We start from the raw sequence: 26420 nt of genomic DNA, 5'->3' as shown, positions 1-26420 counted from the left end.
AGACAAAGAAACTAATTAATTAATTACAAGTATGCAGATGCTAGGGATAAAATCAAGGGTTCTGTTTCCAGGTTTTTACATCATACTACAAAATTCCTGATGGTGGAACATTGGTCATTTGGCACATTAAAATTGTTTCCCTCAATACAGAAAGTGTCTGTACAGAAAATGCTGAATAGTGCAGTCTTGACATACAAGCAGTGATTGCCTTTCTTCCCTCATCTTTTATCCCCTGTTGAAAAAGCATTTACATTCCTTTGTACACATAGATTAAATTCTGATTTACCATTATTGAGATGAAGGTGCAGATTAAAGTTGTAAGAGGAGACACAGAAGGAAGGACTGTGTGCTGAAACTCCTGGACAAGTCCTCCTGTCATAGAAGCTTTAGGAATGCTCTCAATATTCAAGAATCCACATTTCAGACCTAAAGTAAAATGGAAAATTAGCTTTCTAATTGTATACACATATTTTACTTAGAAACATTAACTTAATAAGGATTAATGCAGAGTCTCCTACAAATAAACATAAGACTGCTGTAGTATAAATACTCAATAAATTTAAAACTAAATCAATCCATACAAAGCACAAGTTAAAAAAAATTAAATGAAGTTCAGAAAAACATAAAGGGTACAATTCACAGTCTGGGGCTTCACAATTTCATAACAACGATCTGCAAAGAACAGCACTATGTGGATATCAAATACTGGTTTATCAGCATGCCTATGAAGATGCGAAGGTGGTGGTGTAAACCTGTAGCTGTAGCAGAAGCAAAACACGCTTAACACATAAGCAATACAGGACAGCTACTACTCTGTTAAGGGGCTTTACACATATGAGTATGAATTTAATTCATAGACATGAATCTGTAATGAGCTCATATGCATACTAAGCGTGTAAATAGCCCTGAACTTAAGTCAGTAAGCATCAGTTTACAGGAAGAATACAGAGGTGTGAGGGGAGATCAGCTGGTTCTTCTGCATACCTGGATATTTCTACTGAAGGGGTTGCAAGGGTAAATTTTTCATTCTGATGCTTCTGTATACCTGGACATTTTACTGAAGGGGTCACTTTGGGAAATGTTTCCTTCTGGTGCTTGTGCATACTAAAAAAATGTAAGTGAAGGGGTTGCTTGGGGAAATGTATCATTTTGGTGGTTCTGCATACCTGGAAGTACTCCTGAAGGGATTGCTAGGCAAAATGTTTCATTTTGGTGCTTGTGTATACTATGACATGTTACTGAAGAGGTAGCTTGGGGAAATGTTTCATTTTGGTGCTTGTGCATACCTGGACATTTTATTGAAGGGGTTACATGGGTGAATGCTTCATTCTGATGCTTGTGCATACCTCAATATTTTACTGAAGGGGTTGCTTGGGTGAATGTTTCATTTTGGTGCTTGTGCATACCTGGCCATACTCCTGATGGGTCATTTGAGGAAATAATTCATTTGTTTGTCAGGGAAGTGCTTGTGCATACATGGTCAGAGTGCTGGAGTGATCACTGGACAAAGTACATTACTGTGTCATTTTTGTGCTTGTGCATACTTACTACAACTTACCAAGGGTTGCTGGGGTAAATAATAATTTTCTATGTCAGGGAAGTGCCTGTCCATACTTAAACAATCTCGTGGATTGCAAATCCAATATCAAAGGTAAAGCATTGCTTTTAACAATGGATGTGCACACCACACGGATGTCAGACTATAAACTGCAAAACCACTTCATTAGCATACTACGCTTTTCAGGATTTCTCAATTGCATCTCATTATTTTTAAGGCCTTCTGCATTAGCGTAAATGGCTTCTATGAATCTCGCCTTTGCTATGCTCATTCGTACTTATCATGAATAACCCTATCGCATTTCTGTAAGCAATTAGTACTTGGTTCTTATCGAGCAGCTGCCATTATAAAATTCATCACAGAGGGCTGTTTCTAAGAAATCTATCTCCAATGCTCAAAAAGTATCCTAAAGTGAAAAAATAAAAGCATGTTATGAAACTATGGAAAGTCATATAAAAATACAACACTTCATAACAGGTGAGGTGTGGCTGTCCTTTAACAAGTCTTTTACCACATATTTATGGCATTCTGGTCATAAACATGAACAAAAACTATATTTTGGGTAATGAAGTAAGTTGCATTTAATAACAAAATAGGAACATGCAAAAATCTAGTTAAAAATCAAACCAATGGCAATAACTAGAAAAAAACTTATTACATTTGTAAATAAAACATAAACACCATCATCAGACATACATTTAATTTAAAGATTTAATTTTATTTCATGCTCTTACCATTGGCCTGTGTTCTAATTAGATTTTTAACTGGTCACAAACATGAGGGAACATCTACAATGCTCAATGAATTTTTCTTTTCATGTAAAAAAAATTGGTTCCATCTCTGTGAATCTTGTTCTAAAATGAGTAATATGCTTCATAACAACAAGCCATGAACAGTATAGTACAAGCTAAACTACTTAGATGATTTTCAAAGGACGCTCTAGTACAGTTTGAGACTCTCCTTCCCTTACACCCTGAACTTTAATAACAGCTATTATTGCTATTATTATTATTGTTGCTGCTATTGTTTTCTTAAACACAGCTACTATCTTTTCTCCTTTCTTTATGCAGACGGTATTCAAAATGTACTCAGAAAGCTATCTGATTGAACTAAATGTACTATACTGTTCATGGCTCATCATCCTCCCTTGTAAGATCCAACCATAAAGCGGTCAAGTTCGAAGTCACCATCTCCCTCGACCTCCATCTAACTAGGGTCAATCAAAAAACTTCTCCAAAGCTGATTACAGCCTCTTGAGGGATGATATAAACAGCTTCATATCCCCCTCTCTAGGAACTGGCACCAGTATCCAAAACTATACCAAATTACTATACGAACATTTATATAGATGCATGGAATCAGGAATACCGGATAGGACGAAATCATCCTCCGCAAGGAATAGTAAACCTGTCTGGTGGACATCTGCAATAAATAAATTCTATAATAAAAGAAATAAAATGCTGTCCAGGGCCAAGAAGGAGCAGGTGCCCAATTGGAAGCAATCTCTCCTTAGCCTAAACAAGCAAATAAGAGCACTAGTGAAATCCTCCAAAGCAAACTTTGAGTCCAAATTGGCCACACCTACTGGAGACAATCATAATGCCTTTTTCACATATGTCTGTAATCTCAAAGGTAGCACCCAGATCTGTTCAGAACTGGTGGGCAAGGACACCACATATACAAATGCCGTAGATATAGCAAACTTGCTGGTTGACAGATTCAGTGAAAATTTCACTGCTCTGCCCCCCTCCCCCGCATCAGTAGATCAGAACATTCCCAGTACCTGCCCCCTTCCCCTTATATCTAGGGATCAGGTCATCACTGGTCATCACTGCTCTCTCAAAGGCAAAAAATACAGCCTCCATGGGACCTCATAACATCCCAGGCTACATCCTACATGAATTCAGGCAGGAACTTGCAGCACCATTAGGCACTCTATTCAACCAAAGCCTGAGCACCGGTTTTGCCCCAGCTGAGTGGAGGACAGCCACTGCCATCCATTTACACAAAGGTGGAGCGCCCACTGATCCGGAAAATTATAGACCCATCAGCGTAACTAGCCTGATCTTCAAGGGCATGGAACGGATTATCATGGACCTCATTAAGAAGTAAATTGGCAACCTCCAATCACGATCCCACACAGTTTGACTTCGCCAAGGGGGGGGGGTCATTTCTGCTAAATTTGGTCAACTTTTTTGAGACAGTCAACAAAGCCTTGAATGAAGGGAATATAATGCACACTGCCTACCATGACCTGGCCAAAGTCTTCAACACTATTCCCCACTCCGGCATAATAGATAAACTCTCTCAATTAGACATCAATCCATATGTTACCAGATGGGTAGCCAACTGGCTCACTGATAGAACCCACCAAGTCAAAATAGGGGAAACCACCTCAAGCAGTAGATCTGTAACGAGTGGTGTACCCCAGGGTTTGGTCTTGGGGCCCCTGTTATTTCAGATATATTTTTCTGAGGTACAGGCTATGGCTGACCAAGTTTGCAGATGATTGCAAGTTGGGAGCTATAATCAATTCCTCTAGTGACGTGGACATCCTCCAAAAGGGTCTTACCCAAACAAATGACTGGTGCCAGAAACGTGGCCTCAAGCTGAATACAAAAAATGCATCATCATCCCCTTTGGGGAGAGAGAGATGTTCCCACAAATTATCACATTAATAACAATGTTCTAAGCACGCAGTCAGTCGAGAGGGATTTGGGCACCCAGACTGACAGCAGCCTGATTTTTGACCACCATGCTGCTTCCATTGTATGGAAAGCTTTCTACATGGCCCACCTCATAAGTAAGAGTATCTCATCCAGGGACAAGGAGGTCATAACATCCCTGAATTCTTCCCTTATAAAGTCCATTATCAAGTACACTACCCCATTTGGCATATACCTCTCAAAGCACATGCAGCAGCTGGAGAGACCACAGAGGTTTCTCACCAGGAGAATCCAGGGCCTCAAAAATCTACCATACACAGATAGGCTAAAAGCCCTATCCCTCCACTCTGTTTCATACAGACTCCTCAGAGGTAACCTCTGTCTGGTATACAAGGCGATATTGGACCCCGTCTTGATGGGATTGCTGCATATCTGCAAGTCATGCTTTTATCTGTGTTCTGCATACAGCTAAATATTCAGCTGGTTTGTTTTGACTAGATGAAACTCCCAATGGCTGCAACTTGATGAGTCATGGTGTAACCATTCCTGTTGCATGCATGCTGTGGGGGACTTAGAATTTAAGATTTGCAAATATTACTGTGCTTGACCACAAGGTTCTTTATTTTGAAACTAATTCACAAGAAAGTACTTTTATTAAACATTTTTCTAAACAAAGCCTAAGATTTGAATAACTGAAAGAAGGCATTTGTAATGCAATGGATTCCTAAGACAGGAGGATTCAGTTTATCCGCTACAGGGTATGACTAAATAAGTTGACAATGATATTTTTGTAGAGCAGGTGATTCAATATTTTGGACCAGTATTAGCATATGATTTGCTTCTCCAGCCTAGTACGGGGAGAAAACCCTTCCAGCTTAGCAGTAAGAGTGGTAAACACTAGAAAGCCTATCTACCACAAGAGGAGTGGTTTCTGGCCCAGAAATTGTAGCTTATTGGCCATTTGGGCAGTTTTTTCCATCTCTTTCAACTTTCAGGTTTAAAAGTCCACATCTGCGCTCGTTTCCCACATTTCCTGTAACTACTCTAGTCCAGATACAAATTTGCTGTATCCAGGACTGTTTGTAAGCTTCTGAGTGGTGCCAAAGCCTGCTTCTCAATTTTTTCCTTAGATCTGCTAGTTCTCTCCTCCCCTGCACTTTTACTAGCCTATTAGTTTAGCACTTTACCAGACTTCTTATAGCAATTACTGTAGCACACAAAAGTGCTACCAGCACTAAACGTTCTACAAGGAAACAGCTCCAGTATTTACTAATGCACCCCCCCCCCCCCAGGCATGTCTAAAGGTCAGTTCTCTGTGCTTTCTCCTATTAACCTGGTGAACTTGGGCATCCTGAGGCAATGTGGCAACTGCCTCATGTACACTGACAACCCTCTCCTCTTACCTCCCAACACTCAGACTTGTGAGAGATGCACTTATATATCCAAATTGGAAGCCAAGCACTCTCCAGCCAAGACTGGAATAGCTGGTCAAGAAGAGAAGGTCAACACTTGCACCACACCACATGGAACACATAACCCTCCAGAACATACACCAGCACTGCCTTCACATAAAAACACAAACCACACACCCACCTTTGCAGAGGCTCTCAATAAAAATCTACCCAAACAGCAGAGACCTCCAAGGCAAAAACGCACTCGACCACCACAACACAACACTAATAACGAGACACATAACTCTCCTAAACAGTGTGCTACTCAACCAAAGCCCCTAAGGCAAAACAGCATGTCCAACACACTAGTCATAGGTGACTCAATAGTGAGGCACACTGATGTCCCACTCACTAGGCTGAATAAGGAGAAAGTAACAGTCAGCTGCCTGTCAGGCGCCAGGATCCGCCACATAAAGCACGCACTCAGGTCCCTCAACACCATGTACAAATATGACTCTGTCATTGAACATGTGGGTGTGAATGACCTGAGATGTACCTCCCTGGACAACATGAAAAGAGACATGGAGGAGCTCTTGGATTATGTTGCCCAGGCGGGTATGACCTTAGCCCTGAGCAGCATCCTACCATCACCCTGAATGTACCACAGTACAAGCAGAAAATGATTGATTTCAACAATTGGCTAAGTTTCTGGTGTCATTCTATGGGGATCCAGTATCTGTCTGCCTGGGATGACATGACTGACAGACCTTGATGCTTTGCCAGAGATGGCCTGCATCTGTCACCCCTGGGCTTCCAGATACTGGCCAAGGCTCTTGCCACCCCTTTTTTTAAGTGGTGTTCCAAAGACCAAATTACCACTGTAACAGCTACAAACAAATGCAATCTGTTGCTCAATGCTAGAAGTTTATATCTCAAAATGCACTTGCTCAAGGCACTCCTTAAAATTGAGAACATCGACATTTGTGCTGTAACAGAGACCTGGTTCAAGGCAGCAGAAAGCATCCCTGCACTACCAGGCTATAACTCATTCAACACCTTTCATCCCCAGAACTTGGACCGAAGCTCCAAAGGCGGTGGTGTTTCCATATTCATAAAGGATGCGCACACCTCCAGACTGGTAGCAACACATAATGCATCTGAGATACTTCAGGTGCAGCTAACATTGTGCAAAACAGTGATTCAGGTCATAGCCTGCTATATGTCCCCAACCATGTCCCAAGACTCACACTCCATGTTCCTAAGCACCCTGGAGAATATTAGGGTTCAACCTAACACTCTCATACTGGGCAACTTCAACTAACCCTGCATTAACTGGGAAAACTACTCATCTACCAATACACTTGCCCAGTGCTTTCTGGAATTCATTAATTCCAATGCTCTGGACCAGCTCGTTCTTACCCCCACTAGAGGTAGCAACATCCTTGACCTGGTCATTACTAACACGGGCGACTACTGCTCTACACCAATAGTCAACTCCTCCCTGGTTAGATCTGACCACAAACTAATCATCTTGGAAATACATCCCCCCCCACACACACACAAAGGTAACCATCATGAAAAACTCCTCCAAAGCTAACTCTGGGATCCTGAAAACAGAGGTGGCAAACTTCAAGGCACCCATGTAAATGGAGAATAGTTGCATGACTGCTAAATCATACACCAATGCACTGTACAAACACGTACACAAATGCATGGATCTCGCCATACTGAACAGAGCCAAGACGCTCTCCTCAAAAAAGGAAGCCACTCTCATGGTCCCCTACCATAAACAAACTCTACACCAGAAGGAGGAAACTGATGCAGAATAAGGCGAAGTCCCAAGATTGGAAAAACTCCCTTAACAGCCTCAACAAAAGGTTGAGATCCCTCAATGAATCCTCTAAAGCTAGCTATGAAAACAGAATTGCAGCAAATAGTAAAGACAACCACAAGGCCTTCTATACTTATATAAAGAATCTCCACGGCAATACCCAGATTTGCTGTGAGCTACTGCACAATGGTACCTCCTATACCTAGCCAACAGATATTGCGAATATACTGGCTGACAGATTCAGTGCTAAATTTACCCCCCGCCCACTCAAAGGACCAATCACAATACCAGCAGATTGCCAGACACTCAGTATTACTACTGCACAGGTTAAAACAGCACTGTCCAAGGCCAAGAATACAGCTTTTATGGGACCTGACAGTATTCCTGGCTGTATTATACATGAACTACAGAGTGAACTGGCACCTCAGCTGTGTGCCCTGTTCAATCACAGCCTCACCTCAGGCTTTGTCCCTACCGAATGGCGCACTGCTACAGTCATCCCTCTCCACAAAGGAGGAGTGACTAGAGACACCAGGAATTGTCGCCCCATTAGCCTGACAAGTCTGATATGCAAAGCTATGGAACACATCATCATGGACCTAATAAACAAGGATATAGGGAATCTCCAAACACTGGATCCTACACAGTTTGGTTTTGTGAAGGGTAGATCATGCCTGCTCAACTTCAACTTGGTCAACTTCTTTGAGTCAGTCACCAGAGCTGTGGTTGAAAGCAAGGTGGTTCATACAGCCTACCTTGATCTGGCCAAAGCCTTTGATACCATTCCCCACTCAGAAATCATAGAAAAACTCACTAAGCTAGGCATCAACCCCTATATCACTAGCTGGGTTGCAAACTGGCTCACAGCTAGAACCCACAGTGTGATAGTTGCCGACTCCAAGTCAGACTGCTGACCAGTCATGAGTGGAGTCCCACAGGGTTCGGTCCTGGTTCCTCTCCTGTTTAGTATCTACTTCTCTGAAGTCCAAGCCAACATGATGGGACTCTGGCTGACAAATTTCGTAGATGATTGCAAGTTGGGAGCTATTATTAACTCCCCAAGTGATGTTGACAGTCTACAGAAAAGCCTCAATGAGACCAACGACTGGTGTTAGAACCATGGCCTTAACCTCAATACGAAAAAATGTGACTTCATCCCCCTTGGGAAAAACCCACTTCCCTTGAATTATCACATTGATGGTAGACCATTGAACACAGAAGGCGTTATAAGATATCTGGGAACACAGGTTGACAGCAACCTCTCTTTTGAGCACCATGTTGCCACTGTGGTCAGAAAGTCCTCCTATGTGGCACATCTCATTACTAAGGATTTTGCATCCAGGAAGAACGAGGTCATTGTCTCTTTCTACGAGTACAATGCTCCATTTGGCATGTACCTCACTAGACACCTGCAACAACTGGAGAGGCCGCAAAATTACCTCTCAAAGAGGATCCTAGGCCTTAAACACTTGTCCTATATGGACAGACTCAAAAAACTCCAACTATTCTCTCTCACATTGCCTACTTAGAGGCAATCTCTGCTTGACTTACAAAACCATGTCTGACCCAGCTCTGCTAGAAATGCTACATCTAAAGAAATCCCAATCCCTCCACACCACACACACCAGAGACCTCATCCTCATTACCAGAATCAACAGGACATGCTGAAGGGACAGGTTCATAACCCAGCGACTGCCCATACTATGGAATAGACTTCCCATACATTTCAAGCAGAGCATCTCACTGGCCCTCTTCAACAGAAATCTTGATGAGTGGATGGGAAATAAAAAAAACGCACCCCTGGGATCACTCCAGTGGCTCTACTTGACAGAAGCACTAGGAACTAAGGTCGGGTGGCACGATGACATGGTAATCCTATGGGCTAGGCTTGTAAAGGCTCCAGGGTCATTAGCCTAGTACACACCTATGAACCCATGAGTGTGCCTGAAAGTCTATCAGTAGCAGTGAAGTTGCCAGAGTTGGAGACAATTATAAAGTAGAGGGTGCTTTCCACAGCTGACAGATTTATCTGTATTGATCAGTTAAGGTGATTAGTTGTAGCAGTTCATGTATCTGAATAGTTGGATTTTAGTTGGAATCAAATGACTATTTCTAGACATTGCTGAAATCCCCTAATAATTCAAACTTCATTGCAAATATTTTCTTTCACCCATAAAACTGTATATTCTCTTTTATCTGCTGAAGAAATCAGGAAGCATGCAAAAGCAACTTAGGGTGACATATTTTTAGGCCTTTGGGTGTACATATGTGACCTGGTAGCTGGATTGAAAGCTGTGAGAAGGTCTAATGGCATCTCTGAAGATGATAACTACACCTACTATTCCTTTCAGTATTCTGTACTTTTTCTGTCATGCCAAAGGATGCAACCGTTTTATAGTACTGTTTCAGAGTCTAAAAAGTACAGTTTGGTACCTACCATAAATGTAGATGTTCGAAGATCCACATTGCTGCAGTCCTTACTTATGGGTAGTCCGCTGTCCTCGGTCGGCCCGAATACCAAAGTATTAGGCTGACGTCGGTCACGGGCGCCTAGATCTGACATCAGAGCGTCAGGGTATAAAGGCGCATGACCGACGTCATATCCTCAGTCTTTTCTTGCCCCAGATGTCAGAAGGCCAAACCAGAAAGGCCACAGCCAAAAACAGAATACCTCCCAAAAACATGCCCAACAACAACCATCACCTAAAGCATAGCACCAAGTCAAACTACAGAGGGGAAGGAGGGAGGGTAAATTGGACTGCAGCAATGTGGATCTTCGAACATCTACATTTATGGTAGGTACCAAACTGTACTACGTTCTTCATCTCACATTGCTGCAGTCCTTACTTATGGGTAGAATCCCAAAGCAACGGGAAAGGGAGGATGGTAAAAATCATAAAGCATTAGGGGCCGCTAAAATGCCCTGTAAAATTGCAGTGGCAAATCCAGCCCTAGACTTAGAATAAAGAGGAAGGTGGTAATGTTTAGAAAAGGTATGCACTGAACTCCAAGTAGCTGCCTCCAAAATGTCTTTTGTAGCTACCCCCCTTATAAAGGCCGTAGAAGTAGCAGTAGCCCTAGTGGAATGAGGCTTGATTCCAGCAGGAATCTCCTTACCATGATGGGAATAACAGAAAGAAATACAAAACCCAATCCATTTAGAAATAGTTTGTTTTGAAACAGGTTTACCCTGTGAACCCAAAGCAAAAGAAACAAACAATTGCTGAGACTGTCTGAACTCCTTGGTTCTGCTCAAATAATAACGCAACTGCCTGTGAACTTCCAAAGTATGCAAAATTTTCTCCCCTTTATTTTGGGGGTTTGCATAAAAAGTAGGCAAATGAATAGTTTGATTTAAGGCCACACTAGAAACCACTTTAGGCATAAAGGAAGGATTAGTACGCAAAGATACCCTATCCTTATGAAAAATCAGGAAAGGCTCCACTGCCATGAGGGCCTGTAATTCAGAAACCCCTCTTGCAGAGGTAATGGCCAACAAAAAAGCAGTTTTCCATGATAAATACTTTAACTCGGCAGTAGCTGCAGGCTCAAAAAGTTGTAGAGTAAGTTTTTCCAACACAAAATTGAGATCCCAAGCAGGAGTAGGAGCTCTACGTGGGGGTCTTATATTCTTTGCCCCTCTAAGAAATTGCTTAAACCAAGGATGAGAGAATAAAGGAGGGTCACAATCATAGTGAGCACAAATGGCTGCAGCATGGACCTTTATTGAGGAGAAAGACAAACCCTTGTCCAATAACTCAGTAAGATATTGAAGAGCAACACTTAAATCAGGTTTGGAGACATCAAAGTCCTTTCCTTTGCTCCAAATAAAAATCTCCTCCATTTATCAGCGTAAACTTTCCTGGTACTAGGCCTCCTGGCCTCCAAAATAACATTCAAAACTTGTTGTGGAAGCTGAGACCCTCCAGAGTCTAAAACAGAATATGCCAGGCTGTTAGATGCAGAGACTGAATCTTGACATTGAGGAAGTGACTGTCCTCTTGTGACAAAAGGTGCGGAATCAAAGGCAGAGGCCATGGAGGTTCTCGTACTAAACTCCTCAGTAGTGGGTACCAGTGTTGTCGAGGCCAATCCGGTGCTATCAAAATCATGGTTGGCTTGTCTTGTCTGGCCTTCAAAAGTACCTTGGGAAGAAGAGGCAGAGGTGGAAAGGCATATACATGCAGATTGTTCCAACTGAAAGATAGAGCGTCCACCTTCCAAGCTGTGTGATGAAACATTTTTGTGCAAAACTTTGGCAGCTGGTAATTTAGTGGAGAAGCGAACAGATCTATGTCTGGAGTTCCCCATAACACTGTCAACTGTTGAAATACATGAGGATCCAATTTCCACTCGTGAGGATCCACTATTTGTCTGCTCAATACATCTGCTAAGGAGTTCTGTGCTCCTGGTAGAAACCTTGCCTGAAGATTGAGGTGTAGATTGAGAGCAGTTTCCCACAGAATCATCGCTTGCCTGCAAAGAGGGTAAGAATGGGTTCCCCTGCTTGTTGATGTACCACATGACAGTAGTGTTGTCTGTTTGAATCAACACCTGCCCTGGACGAAGTAAATCTTTGAAAGCCATCAATGCAAACTGGACTGCTAACATTTCCTTCAAGTTGATATGCAAATGTTGGAGTTTGACAGGCCACGTGTTTTGCACCCATTTTCCATTGAGGTGTGCTCCCCAAGCCTTGTCCGAGGCATCTGTCGTTAGAATCTGACTCGCCTCTGGCCGGGTCACAGAGAGTCCCTTGTTTAGGTGACATTCCTGTGCCCACCACAAAAACTCCTTCTGAATGCAAGGTATTATCTGAATGACAGTGTCTAGATCTTGGCAGTGCTGTGTCCACACATTTTTGAGATACCATTGAAGCATCCTCAAATGCAATTTGGCATTGGGAAGCACCAGAAGATGCCATGAACCCCAAGGCTTGAAGGACTGTCCTTGCAGTCAGCCTGGACCATAGAGACATTTGCTGGAAATAAAGAGAAAGGCTTCTTTGTTTGTCCGGGGTCAAAAAAGCCATCTGGGAAGCTGTATTCAGTCTCACACCCAGAAAGCACATGTCCTGAGAGGGTACTAGACTGGACTTTGTTTCGTTCACAGAATACCCTAGGCATCTTAACACTGCCATCACATACTGTAGATGATGAAGAAGTTCGTCCTTTTCTTGTGCAATAATCAGACAGTCGTCCAAATAAGGATAAATCTGTATTCCTCTTAGTCTGAAAAATGCTATCACTGGAGCCAGAACCTTTGTGAACACTCTGGGCAGTAGATAAGCCAAAGGGCAATGCAGAGAACTGATAATGTAAATTTCCAGCCAAAACGCAGGGACCTCCTGCAACTGGGCCTGATAGGAACATGAAGGTAAGCCTCTTTGAGATCCAGAGTAACCATCCAGTGATCTTTTCCCAACAGAGGTAAAAGCTGTTGTAAAGTCAGCATCTTGAACTTTGGAATGTCCAGGTAAGTGTTGAGGATAGATAAATCCAAAATTGGTCTCCACGTGTTTCCTTTCTTTGGAACTAGAAACAGGCGAGAATAAAATCCTAGGCCCACTTCTGACAGAGGAACTGGCTGTATAGCTCCTATGTGAAGAAGTAAAGAAATTTGTCTGTGAGCCTCTATCCTTTGCCGAGGAGGGACGTCTGGCATGCCTTTGAAAGGAGGCATGGTATGGAAATAGAACTTGTAACCTCGGTTTATAATGTCCAATACCCATTTGTCCTGGGTGACTAAATGCCAATTTTGCTTGAAAAGAGCCAACTTTCCTCCCAAAGGAGCTGCCAGGCAAGAGGAATCTGGCAGCTGAAAATGCGGGTCATTGGGCCTGTTTACGAAAGGACTGGCCCCTGCCCTCACCAGCAGATTGAGCAGGCGAACTCCATTGTCTCGGCCTGAAGGTACTCTGAGCCCTGCCCCTACCACGCCTAGATCTACCCCTAGACTGAGAATCAGAAGAAGGGTACGTCCACCCCTTAGTAGGCCAATTTCTACTAAACTTTGGAGGTTGTACCTGCAAAAAATCTTTAACAGTCTGCATAGACTTAGCCTTGTCTTCCATTTTCTTTAAGACTGACTCCACAGGAGGACCAAACAAAACTTCAGACTGCAAAGGGGCATCCAGAATTCTAGACTTAACATGCTCAGACAAATTCTGATCCTTAAGCCAGGCGTGCCTACGAATAACTGAACCAGTGGCAGCCACCCTAGAAGAAGCCTGTAAAGCATCAAAACCACATTGCAAAGAGTGCTTACCCACCTGTTCAGAAACATGCACTAAATCCAGCAATTCTTTACACTCTATGCCCTCTGCCAAAGCATCCACTTTAGATCTTAGCTGAGAAAAGAGGAAATTCTGATACTTCAACATATGAAACTGGCAGTTCAAAGCTCTCATTGCTAAAGTAGAAGAGGTATACACCTTCTTACCCCATCTATCCAAAGCTCTAGCTTCCTTATCCAGAGGAACCGGATTCTTAACAACAGAGGCTCTAACACCCTTAGGCCCCTGACTAATAGATTCTGGGTCCGCCCTAGGACTCTTATACAGATATTTATGAGCCTCAGGCACCCTGTAATACCTGTCCGGTTTAACTGGGGCAGGAGACACAGAATCTGGATTAAGGGAAGCTTCCGAGAAAACATCTGAAACAACATCCAAAACCGGAGGTATAGCTAAGGGTCTATGCTGTGGTAAAAACAAGAACTCCCTAAGCCTCTTCCGGGAATCAGAGTAATCCTGTCCCTCCCACTTAAAATGCTCCCTCATGGAATGCAGAGTTTCTGAAAATGAAAAATCCTCTGGAGGAGAAGCAGAAGGAGTGGAATCCTCTGCATCAGAATCAGAATAAGGAGGGAAATCTTGAATGTCCTCAGTAGAAGACTCTGAACCATCTGAGGCCTGCTCCAAACTATCCAACTCTGGCTCCATCCTGGGCCTCTTATCAAGAGGGGGCATAGAACCTCTAATTAAAGTAATCAAATCCTCTGCCATTTTAAGCATGTGCTTTTTAGGCAAGGACCCTGAAGAACCAGAACTGACACCAGAGGAAGGCAAAACAGACCTGCCCTTAGAAGGAGCCTTAGAAATAGTAGCAGAAGGCCTAACCACCTGAGGCATAGAAGGGAGAATAGTAACCTGAGAGGCCCCTTCAGCCTGGCCTGCCTCCTGAGAGGCCACATCTTGTAAAATCAAAGTTTCCCCCTGGGACTCAACAGAAACTTCAGCCGGATCCACCTGTTCAGCTGTAGCTTCTAAAGGTCCGGCGTCCGAAACGGACGAATCATCCTGCCTAGGCTTTAAAGATTTGTCTTTGCGCTTCTTAGTAGAAGCAGGCGTCGGAACATCCGACGGCATATTATAATTACACCTCTTGCCAAAGACTAACCTAGCGCAATCTAACCTCCGTTTTATAGTGCGCTTATTAAACCTAGCACAAAAACGACACCCGACTACGTCGTGCTCGGTCCCAAACAAGGAATACAAAGCGAGTGGTAATCCCTATGCAGTATCTGTTTCCCACAAGAAATACAATTATTCACTTTTTCTGACATCCGGTAAGTAACTGAGGCAAGAAAAACAAAAATATTCCCAACGGGGTACTTAGCCCAACTTGGTATCGGTCTGAAACTCCGAAAACGAAAAATTTCAGAACGCCGAACGGCACTTGCAACTCTGCTTCTGCATCGGACCATGCGGCAAAAAAGACTGAGGATATGACGTCGGTCATGCGCCTTTATACCCTGACGCTCTGATGTCAGATCTAGGCGCCCATGACCGACATCAGCCTAATACTTTGGTATTCGGGCCGACCGAGGACAGCGGACTACCCATAAGTAAGGACTGCAGCAATGTGAGATGAAGAACATCATGATTTATTCAGGAACCAGTTATGGATAACAAGTCTGGCTGGCAATTTGACAGCCAGGAATCGTTGAGGCTGTGGGATTTTGTTACATAAGCTTCATGGCTGGCAGTTTGACAGCCATGAATGTAGCTGTGGGATTTTGTTGCATAAGCTTCAAATGCACTAGTCTCAACATATAAGAAATCCCATTGCCATATTAGCTATTATTGCCTTATGCTCACACTTAACAAAAATTCAAGTCATAAGCTTTTGTGAATGCATACATTCCAAGTAGGAAATGCATCCAGAAGCAATAGCAAGACTTACAGTGCAAGTACCTGACTCAGGGAGCTTGTAGAGGGAACTCTCATCACTAGTGTATCTGTCTGACTTCTTTTTAGCCAACACACACACACCAAACAAACACACACACACATGCACATATATATATATATATATATATATATACACACACACACACACGCCAAGACGCCAAGACGCCAAGACGCGCACGCACACGCACACACACACACACACACACACACACACACACACACACACACACACACACACACACACACACACTATTAGCATCCCTAGAAACAATCAATGTAATCTGAAAACTAAAGCGACAGCAATGCTGCATTAAATCCTTTTCCAAAATAGATCTCTTTGAGCTATGGCAAGGATAAGAAGCAAAAACTGACAGTACATAACACAGGATAAATCATTTACAACATACATGATAATGAGAAAATAATGGAAGACATGCATACAGCATCTATTCTACAGTTAGGAATTATTAGAAACATGATATTCAGTAATGCAGAAATGCTGCCACAAGTACATTACACACACCAAAGGGTACATCATTACACATGGCACTGGCCTGATTCTTCAACCACAGTACCACTAGATGCTCTCAAAAAAACTGGATATACTACTCAGCCACTGCATACACACAAAAAAAAAAAAACTAGAGATAAACATAATCTCATTTAAAAGAAAATGAAAACAACATCTCATTGATAACCCCAACTGCACATGCAACACATATCCACAGCCTCCTTAATCTAGCAAAACTGTTTCACAAAGCAAATATACTTTTGTATGTCATACTGTTACACCATGTGAGTTATCCCTAATCTTCAGTATCCTAGTCCACAGCTATAAAACTATCTTAACACATCTTTTCTTCTCTGTCACTTTCTACTTTTAATACTACCATTAAATGCATGCCACCTATAATCTACATATTCCCACCACCTAGCCATAAAATTCTAACTATATCTAGCCTATCTTTTAAGTTTAACTCTTTAATTCTACCTTCCCACTACACTTACCTTTCCCTTTTCCTACTCCTCCCCCCCAAAAAATTGATCTGCATTGTTGAATATTTCTAACTGTATACATTTCCTACATGCTAATGTTCCATTGTTACTGTATTGTGCCTTTTTACAACATATATGCTGTTTATATAGTTTTCTGTATTATTTCACTTGCTTTAAAAGTAATTGCTTCCTTACAAATTCATGTAATGATTTTCATGTGAATTGAAGCTTTTCTCGCCGGGCCTCCACTGAAAATGGGTCTCAAGCCCAGAGGATTTTCCTGGTCAACAAATGTTAATAAATAAATAATACATAAATCAGCTTAATTATATGATCAAATTTGGGCTGAAAATGCAACACTCTAATGTTAATTGACCCCAAACAATTCTGATAAGCTGCAAATGTATCCTGCTTGTGAACAGCAAAGCTATAATGTACCCTATTATCAAGGATGAAAAAATAAATTCATCTGGGAGTGAATGTTCTAGACTGTGTCTCATAACTCACTTTCTAAGCTAGCACTGCAGATAATTAGATAGAAAATGTTACAGTGCTAGTGAATGGTCAAATCTTGAAGAGACCTAATTAAAAAAAGCAGCTTAAATATGTAAAAATGTTTAACTGAAAAAGCAAAACAACTAATGAATGCCATGAATTCAGCAATGCAATTACGTTAAACTGCAAGCACTGCCGTCAGTCAATTAATGGCACATATATACAGTATGTCACTAACAGGTTCATAGGTGCGTACTAGGCTAATGGCCCTGGAGCCTTCACAAGCCTAACCCATAGAAGTGCCCTGGCATCGTGCCGTCCGACGTTAGTTCCCAGTGCCTCTATCAAGTACAGCCACTGGAGTGATCCCCGGGGTGGACTTTCTATTACCCATCCACTCATCAAGGTTTCTCTTGAAGAGGGACATCAAGGTGCTCTGCTTGACATGTATGGAAAGTCTATCCAGAGCATGGGTAGTCTCTTGGTGAGGAACCTGTCCCTCCAGCATGTTCTGTTGATTGTGGTAATGAGGTTGAGGTCTCTGGAGCGTGTGGTGTGGAGGGATTGGGATTTCTTTAAATGTAGCATTTCTAACAGAGCTGGGTCAGACATGGCTTTGTAAGTCAAGCAGAGATCTCCTCCAAGTAGGTCATATGAGACAAAAAACAGCTCGAGTCTTTTGAGTCTGTCCGTGTAGGACATGTGTTTAATGCCTAGGGTTCTCTCCGTGAGGTACTTCTGTGGCCTCTCCAGCTGTTACAGGTGTCTAGTGAGGTGCATGCCAAATGGGGCATTATATTCAATGATTGGTCTAATGAGGGAAGAGTAGAGAGAAACAATGCCCTTTTTCATCATGGATGCAAAACCCTTGGTAATGAGATGTGCCACATAGAAGGACTTTCTGACCACAGTGGCAATGTACTGTTTGAAGGAGAGGTTGCTGTCAACCTGCATCCCCCGATCTCTTATAATGCCTTCAGTGTTCAGTGGGCTCCCATCAATGTGGTAATTAGTGGTAACTGAGTTTTTACCAATGGGGATGACGATGCATTTTTTGGTGTTAAGCTTAAAGCCATGGTTTCTACACCAGTCATTGGTCTCAGTGAAGCCTTTCTACAGGATGTCTGCATCACTTGGGGAGTTAATAATCGCTCTCAGCTTACAGTCATCTGCGAACTTGGTCAGCCAGAGTCCCTTTGTGTTGGACTGGATTTCTGAGAAGTAAGTGCCGAACAGGAGAGGACCCAGAACCGATCCCTATGGGACTCCACTTGTGACTGGTCGGCAATATGACTTGGAGTCTGCTACTTTCACACTGTGTGTTCTATCTGTGAGCCAATTTGCAACCCACCTAGTGATATAGGAGTTGATGCCTAGTTTGGTGAGTTTATCAATAATTCCCGAGTGAGGAATGGTATCAAAGGCCTTGGCCAGATCAAGGTAGGCTGTATGCACTGCCTTACCTTCATCCACAGCCCTGGTGACTGACTCAAAGAAGTCAACCAGGTTGAGCAGGCATGATCTCCATTATACAAAGCCAAATTGCGAGGGGTCTAGAGTTTGGAGATTTCCTATATCTTTGTTAATCAGGTCCATGATAATGTCCTCCATAGCTTTACATATCAGACTCGTCAGGCTAATGGGGCGATAATTCCCAGGATCTGTAGTTGCTCCCCCTTTATGGAGAGGGATGACTGTAGCAGTGCACCATTCAGTAGTGACAAAGCCTGAGGTGAGGCTGTGACTGAACAGGGCACACAGATGTGGTGCCAGTTCACTTTGTAGTTCATGTATAATACAGCCAGGGATATTATCAGGTCCCATGGAAGCTGTTTTCTTGGCCTTGGACAATGCAGCTTTAACCTGTGCTGCAGTAATGCTGGATGCCCGGCATTCTTCCAGTATCATGACTGGTCCTTTAATGGGGGAGAGAGTGGTAAAGTTGGCACTGAATCTGTCGGCCAGTATGTTGGCAATATCTGCTGGCTCAGTACAGGAGGTACCATTGTGCAGTAACTCAGAGCAAACTTGGGTATTGCCGTGGAGGTTCTTGATATAACTACAGAAGGCTTTGTGATTGTTTTTAGTGTCTGCCACAATTCTGCCTTCATAGCTGGCTTTGGAGGATTTGATGAGGGATCTCAGCCTTTTGTTGCGGCTAATAAGGGAGTTTTTCCAGTCTTGGGACTTCTCCTTTTTCTGCAACAGTTTCTTCCTTCTGTTATAGAGTTTATTAATGGCAGGGGACCACCAGATTGGCTTCCTTTTTTTTGGAGGAGAGCGTCTTGATTCTGTTGGGTATGGCTAGTTTCATGCATTTATGTACATGTACATACTATGTACTGGTGTACAATTCAGCAGTCATGCAGCTATTTTCCATTGGCGTGGGTGCCTTGAAGTTAGCCACCTCTGTTTTAGGAGCCCAAAGTCAGCTTTGGAGAAGTTTTTCAAGGTGGTTACCTTTGCGGAGGATGTGGGTGAGATGTGGATTTCCATGATGATTAGTTTATGGTTGGATCTGATCAGGGAGGGATTGACTATTGGTGCAGAGCAACAGTCACCCATGTTAGTACTAATCAGGTCAAGGATGTTGCTTCCTCTAGTGGGGTCAGAATGAGCTTGTCCTGGTTATTGGAAATGATGAATTTCAGGAAGTGCTGGGCCAGTGCATTGGTGCTTGAGTAGTTTTCCCAGTTGATGGAGGAGTAGTTGAAGTCTCCTAGTATGAGAGTGTTGGGTTGGACCTTGATAGATTTCAAGGTGCTTAGGAAAGTGGAGTGAGAGTCTAGGGACATGGTTCGAGACCTATAGCAGGCTATGACCTGGATCGCTGTCTTATCCAGTGTTAGTTGTACCTGAAGTATTTCAGATGCATTATGCTGGGCTACTAGTCTGGAGGTGTGCAAATCCTTTATGAATACGGAGACACCACCACCTTTGGAGCTTCGGTCCATGTTTTGGGGCTGACACATGTGGAATGAGTTATAGCCTGGTACCGCAAGGGTGCCTTCTACCACTTTAAACCAGGTGTCCGTTACAGCACAAATGTCAAAGGTCTCCATTTTGAAGAGTGTTTCAAGTGAGTGCATCTTGAGATTTAGACTTCTAGCATTAAGCAGTATGATCCTCAGACTGCATTTATTTATAACTTTTATGCTGGTAATTTGGTCTTAGGAACACTGCCTAACAAAAAGCACTATAGGGGTGGCAAGAGCCTTAGCCAGTACCCGGAAACCCAGGGGTGACAGATGCAAGCCGTCTTTGCCAAAGCATCGAGGTCTGTCAATCATGTCATCCCAAGCAGGCAGATACTGGATCCCTTTAGAATGACACTAGAAACTTAGCCAATTGTGGACGTCAATCATTTTTTGTTTGTACTGCGGTATCATTCTGGGTGATGGTAGGATACTGCTCATGGCTAGGGTCATACCTGCCTGGGCCACATAATCCTAGAGCTCCACCATGTCTCTTTTCATGCAGTCCAGGGAGAAGGATCTCACGTCATTCACACCCACGTGGACAATGACAGAGTCATACTTGCACTTGTTGTGGAGTGACCGGAGTGCATGTTTTATGTGTTGGATTCTGATACCTGATAGACAGCTGACTGTTACCTTCTCCTTATTCAACCTAGTGAGTGGGACATCAGTGTGTCTCACTACTGAGTCACCTATGATTAGTTTATTGGGCAAAGTGTTTAGCCTTTGGGGCTTAGGCTGAGGGACACACTGTGGAGGTGAGCTATGTGTCCTGTGGTTTGTGCTGTGCTGTGGTGGTCAAGTGCATTCCTGTCTTGGAGGTCTCTGCTATTTGGGTAAATTTCTATTGACAGCCTCCGCAAAGGTGGATGTGTGGTTTATGCTTTTATGTGACAGCTGTGATGGTTGGTGTTCTGGAGGGCTATGTGTTCCAAATGGTGTGCTGCAGGTGTTGACCTTGTCCTCTTGACCAGGTAGTCCAGTCTTGGCTGGAGAGTGCATAGCTTCCAATTTGGTGATATAAGTGCATCTCTCACAAGTCTGAGTGATGGCAGGTAAGAGGAGAGGGTTGTCTGTGTACATGAGGCAGTTGCTACACTGCTTCAGAATGCCCACGTGCACCAGGTTAATAGGAGAAAGCACATGCCTGTCTTGTGTATTCAAACAAGACGATGAGACTTGGAAATTTGTTTAAGATGTTTATTGTACAAAAACACACCAGGATCTATGACTGGAACATAAAACTTAAATGAACAATCTAAATTACTATCTACTACACACATACATGCTTTCACTCTGGCTTTTTACACAAAACAGCACTCTGCTTGCATCTGCTCAGTACTTAACTACAGTGGCCTTATAGGTACAACACACACACTATGATCTACATCCTCCCTCTTTGATAATTTTGTCATGCACATGAAAAATAACAATCAGATATGCATGTAAGTTATATAAACACATAAACAGTAACAATCATGCCCAGGTTGCCGTGTATCTAGGATTAGGTCTTGACTTCTGACCTGACCTAGTTACATAATAATTAGTACTTTGTTTAGCAACAGGGACAGTTACTGGGGAATGCTTTTCATCAGGAACTTCAGGGATACTTTCAGGAACAAGAGCAGAAGATGAATTGTTCTCTGGAACAGGAACAATAGATAGCTTACTCTGAGAATAAGAATCTCTATTACAGACAAGATGCTGTAACACTGGCTTAGACAACGGCAACAGATGTTTCTGATTCTGCCTAAATTCCTTTCCTTGTGATTCAATGATGTACGATCTCAGTTCCTCACATAGATATTTCACAAGTCCTACTCGATCAAAACCTTTTGCTGTCTGCATCCTCACTCTTTCTCTCTCCATCTTTTAATGGTTTCAGAGGTTTGCTGGTTTTGTCATAATGGAATTTCTGAGCCAAATGCCTTTTCATGAGTTGGGCTTTTACTGCTTTGTTGTTTTTAGCACTTGGAATCAACGAATTCTTACTGACTGGTAGTGTAGTTCTGGTTTGTCTCAAAATAAGCCTCTGAGAAGGTGAACCAAGAAGATTGTCTACTTTGGATTTCTTCAACAACTGCTTCACACTTCAGCCGAGCCATTAGATTGTGGATACTCAGGACTACTAGTAACATGAACAAAATCCCATGTCTCAGCAAATCTCTTGAATTGCTAACTTGTAAACTGTGCACCATTGTCAGAAATAACCTTGTGTGGACTACCACGGACAGAAAAATGTCTCTTCAATTTCATAATGACAGTATTGGAAGTTAGGTTAGGAAGTAGGTCAAACTCGAACCAATTTGAGTAAAATTCCACTAATGCCAAATAATGCTGACCATTCCATTCGAAAATATCTGTGGCTACTGTTGACCAAGGAAGTTCAGGAATCTGGTTTAGCTGAAGTGGTTGTTTTTGTTGGTGCAATTTAGTACTATTACAAAAAGAACAAGCTGAGATTTCCTTCTCAATATATTTCAACATACAAGGCCAAAATATTAGTCCTCTCGCCCTTCTTTTGGCGGCATCAGTTCCGGGGTGACCTCATTGCAAGATTTTAATGTACACTTGTTGCAAGGATTTTGGATTTACCACTTTTGGACCTTTCATGATGATACCATCTTCCATCAAAATCTTGTCTCTGTAAGGAAAATACTGTTGAATGTCTAGTGGTAAGCAAGCCTGTTTTGAAGGCCATCCTTAATTGATAACATGGTTGAGCTTCTGGAGAATTGGATCTGAAGGTGTGTGAGTTATGAGCTCACCAAGATGTGCGGAAGAAAAATTTCTCACTTCCATGACTTCAAAATCGCCTTTCTCATTGTCATGACAGTCTGTGGTCTGTCTGGGTGATCTGGATAAAATATCGCCAAGATAAAGAAGTTTGCTTTTTGTGTAAACCATATTGAAATTGCACTTTTGCAATTTTAACATTATGCATTGCAATCTGGCTGGAGCTGTATGCATTGGTCTTCTCAAAATAGTACAAACCCAAATGAACTCCACACGTAAGGCAGGTGCAACCGGCCATAAAGCAAACTCCAAATCCAGAAAAAGGAGGCGAGCATCAAGAGTGATCCCTAAGTTTATTACAAAAATTGTAGTGAATCAAACCGGTTTCGGCAGTTTTGCCTTCATCAGTGAATACCATTTTGATTATGTAACGGTCTGTATATACATACAGCACTATGTCTCAATCAGGTAATTAAAGAGACAGTAAAAGCAAGAAAACAGTAATAACAAAAACTGAAAATGTATTCACTGATGAAGGCAAAACTGCCGAAACTGGTTTGATTCACTACAATTTTTGTAATAAACTTAGGGATCACTCTTGGTGCTCGCCTCCTTTTTTTGGATTTGGAGTTTGCTTTATGGCCGGTTGCACCTGCCTTACGTGCAGAGTTCATTTGGGTTTGGACTACTTTGTTTTACTTTGCTGGGGGCTCCTGAATGATCGGATGTATGTTGCGGTTGTGTATGCTGCATTTTTACTTTCAGCACTTTATTTTCATCTACTATTCAAGCATTATTTCACCCAACTTGGAGTATCAACTACTATGACACGCAGGTAGAAAGTAACATCATTTATATCTTTGGACTTATATTTTTTGGTGAAATGTTTTGTGCACTAAAGAAATGCTGCTCGTCAGGTATGGTGGCATTTGAAATATTCTACGTCTAAAACATCAGATTAAACAGGACCGAGATGGAAGTTTACATTTAATGATATTTACTCTTGGGAAATCGATGTCTTTGGTTATTTTGAACCAACCTTATGGGACTGTGACAATAGGATTGAAGGATCGTTGTGGCAGATGGAACTATTGCAGACCTTTATGTTTTTCATGTAAAATTTCAGTCCGCTGTATTGTATTGCATCTGCGATTACAGGATTATAGGGCAAGTGTGTGCTTATGGACTTACTTGGGTCTTTGGAACAGCTTAACAGGCACTATTGATGTTCAATATGTGAGGCATGGTTATAACTTGTTATAACTAATTGCGACAAGAGGATCAAAGGGTCATTGTGGCATATGGATTATTTGTTCCTTTGGGACAGTTCGTAGAGGCCATAATGTTAACCTGCTCTACTGTTTTGCGACAATAGGATTGAAGGATCGTTGTGGCATACAGAGTAATCAGAGGTTTACTTTATAAACCTTTTGGACTAAAATTTGGTATATTTTCCTGGACTGCAACTGCGACAATTGGGCATTACTGTGTATATATGGACTAATATTGAACTTTGGACAATTACAACAGGTACCTATGGTGTACTGTTTTCCATGTTTCACATGTAGGAATTCTGGTTATAATTTGTATTGTTTTATAGCAATAATATGACTGGAGACTTCTGTGGCATATGAACCACTAGGGTCTTTCGGGACAGTTTATTAAGACATTAACAGTGAATTATTTTGTGTATAATATACCTTTTTGCGAGTCACGGTTATTTGATAGGGTTGATTTATTCACACATTTGTGGAGTTCTACACCAGTGCATTGTATAAAAGATTGGACGCATTTTTGATACCACTTATTGTTTAAACTATAGACGTCATTGTTTAAACCGAACTATGTCTGTTCTTTTATAATACTTAACATACAAGGTTTTGTACAGTTGTTTCTACTGAATATAAAAGATCAGGTGAACATTTATTTAAATACCAAATGATTCAAGGTCCCTAATTATTACAGAATCAGTGCTTCATAGGGGGACAGTATTTGCATTTGTATACTGTTTTTCTTTTGGCGCAAACTACCTGCTCTCTTTTTTTAGATGGCATTGTATTGGTTCAACCTTTTTTTTACATATTGTTTTTCTTTCTGTGCGATGCATTATTCACTATATTGTTGGTGAAAATTATTTCTAACAGGGAGAACACTATACAAGTATAGCAATAATCATCTGGGTGCCATTCTCCTAAATAATTGTTTGATATATTTTGGGAGCTAAAAACTGACATATAACAGTTAATAACTGGGACTGACTTTTCATCTTTTTGAGCATCCTACTTATCCAAATGGATTTGTTAGCCTGAGGTATCATATGAATGATTTTTTTTTGTTTGGATCTCTATATATACACACACACATATATATATATATATATATATATATATATACACATACATATATATGTTTTATATATATATATATATATATATATATATATATATATATATATATATATACTTAGTTTTTTCCCCTTGAACTAATTATTTTTGGACAGATCCCTTAGTATAGTAAGAGTTACCTACCATGGATTTAGTCACTATACTGCAGGGTTTATCTGCTGATAAAAATTACCTTCAAGTGTTTGGGGTTCAAGATAATGGTGGTATCATTACTGGAGATCCTAGGGATCCAAATGATCTATGTAAGAATCTTTTTATAAAATTGACTAAAAGTATGACTAATTTACGTAGCTCAGTCTGGCACCTTAAACTATTTAAGGCCTATCAGGCTAAAAATATAACTCCAAGGGGCTTGAAAATCCGGTCACAACCATATGTCAGTAATCCGGACTGGTCACAACCATATGTCAGTAATCCGGATTGGTCACAACCATATGTCAGTAATCCAGATGATAGGTTATATGAGGAATAGGCACAAGTACAGCAAGATGCAACCATGTCATTTGTTAAAATACTGTCCTCCTTTTATGAATGGTCAATTCAGACCAACATCATAGAAACCCAACGTATTTTTGAGGAAATCAAGACATAAGAGGGTCAGACATTATACCAAGAATGTCTTCATAAACTATCCAAAGATTTATTAGTAACAGAGAAAAATTTAAGGAGTAAGAAACTACATAAGTTTCACAGGGATTTGACAGACTATGAACAAGGTAAACCTTTTGGCATCAAAAAGAATGTTACTTTTTCTGACGGGGACTATAGGGGGACTAGACCCAGAAAGAAGAGACCCAGATCCATTTAAAAGAAACACAAAAATGATTATAGCAGCACTTCAGGGGAGGAATCTTCTGTTACTGAAACTGAGCATGGGCTCACTCAGGGGTCCCCAGCCCATAAGAAACAGAAAAATGCTGACCACCCTTTAGGCCTAGGAAACACAGGGGTGGGAGAAAACATCACAGACATGGAGAATTTGGAAACATTGTTACAAATGATAATTCCCAAATAGCAGAATGTTCAAATGTACTCAACATTTCCTTTGCAACATTATCTGAAACTGCTATCAAACTACTTAAGGGATTAACATATGTTCCTAGTTTTTATGTCCATGAAGACAGTATTGTGAAAGATGTTTTGTCACTTTGTCGACTGTTGAATTTAAAA

At 41.8% G+C, this 26420-nt stretch overlaps 1 protein-coding gene across 2 annotated transcripts in view; it reads right to left on the bottom strand.

Moving 5' to 3' along the window:
- The window catches only part of ALG8 (ALG8 alpha-1,3-glucosyltransferase), a 625276-nt gene that overhangs the window by 231922 nt on the left and 366934 nt on the right, over positions 1 to 26420 (bottom strand). For both annotated transcript variants that reach the window (XM_044072699.1, XM_044072700.1), the window contains one exon: positions 287 to 426. In XM_044072699.1, the coding sequence (XP_043928634.1) occupies positions 287 to 426 (140 nt within the window). The remainder of the gene's footprint in view (positions 1 to 286; positions 427 to 26420) is intronic.

Source organism: Protopterus annectens, chromosome 5.part0, assembly GCF_019279795.1.
Source record: "Protopterus annectens isolate FY-2018-M chromosome 5.part0, PAN1.0, whole genome shotgun sequence".
In the NCBI taxonomy this organism is placed as follows: Eukaryota; Metazoa; Chordata; order Ceratodontiformes; family Protopteridae; genus Protopterus; species Protopterus annectens.
The sequence above is the reverse complement of the archived record's forward strand: the minus strand, read 5'-3'. Positions and strand labels throughout refer to the sequence as shown.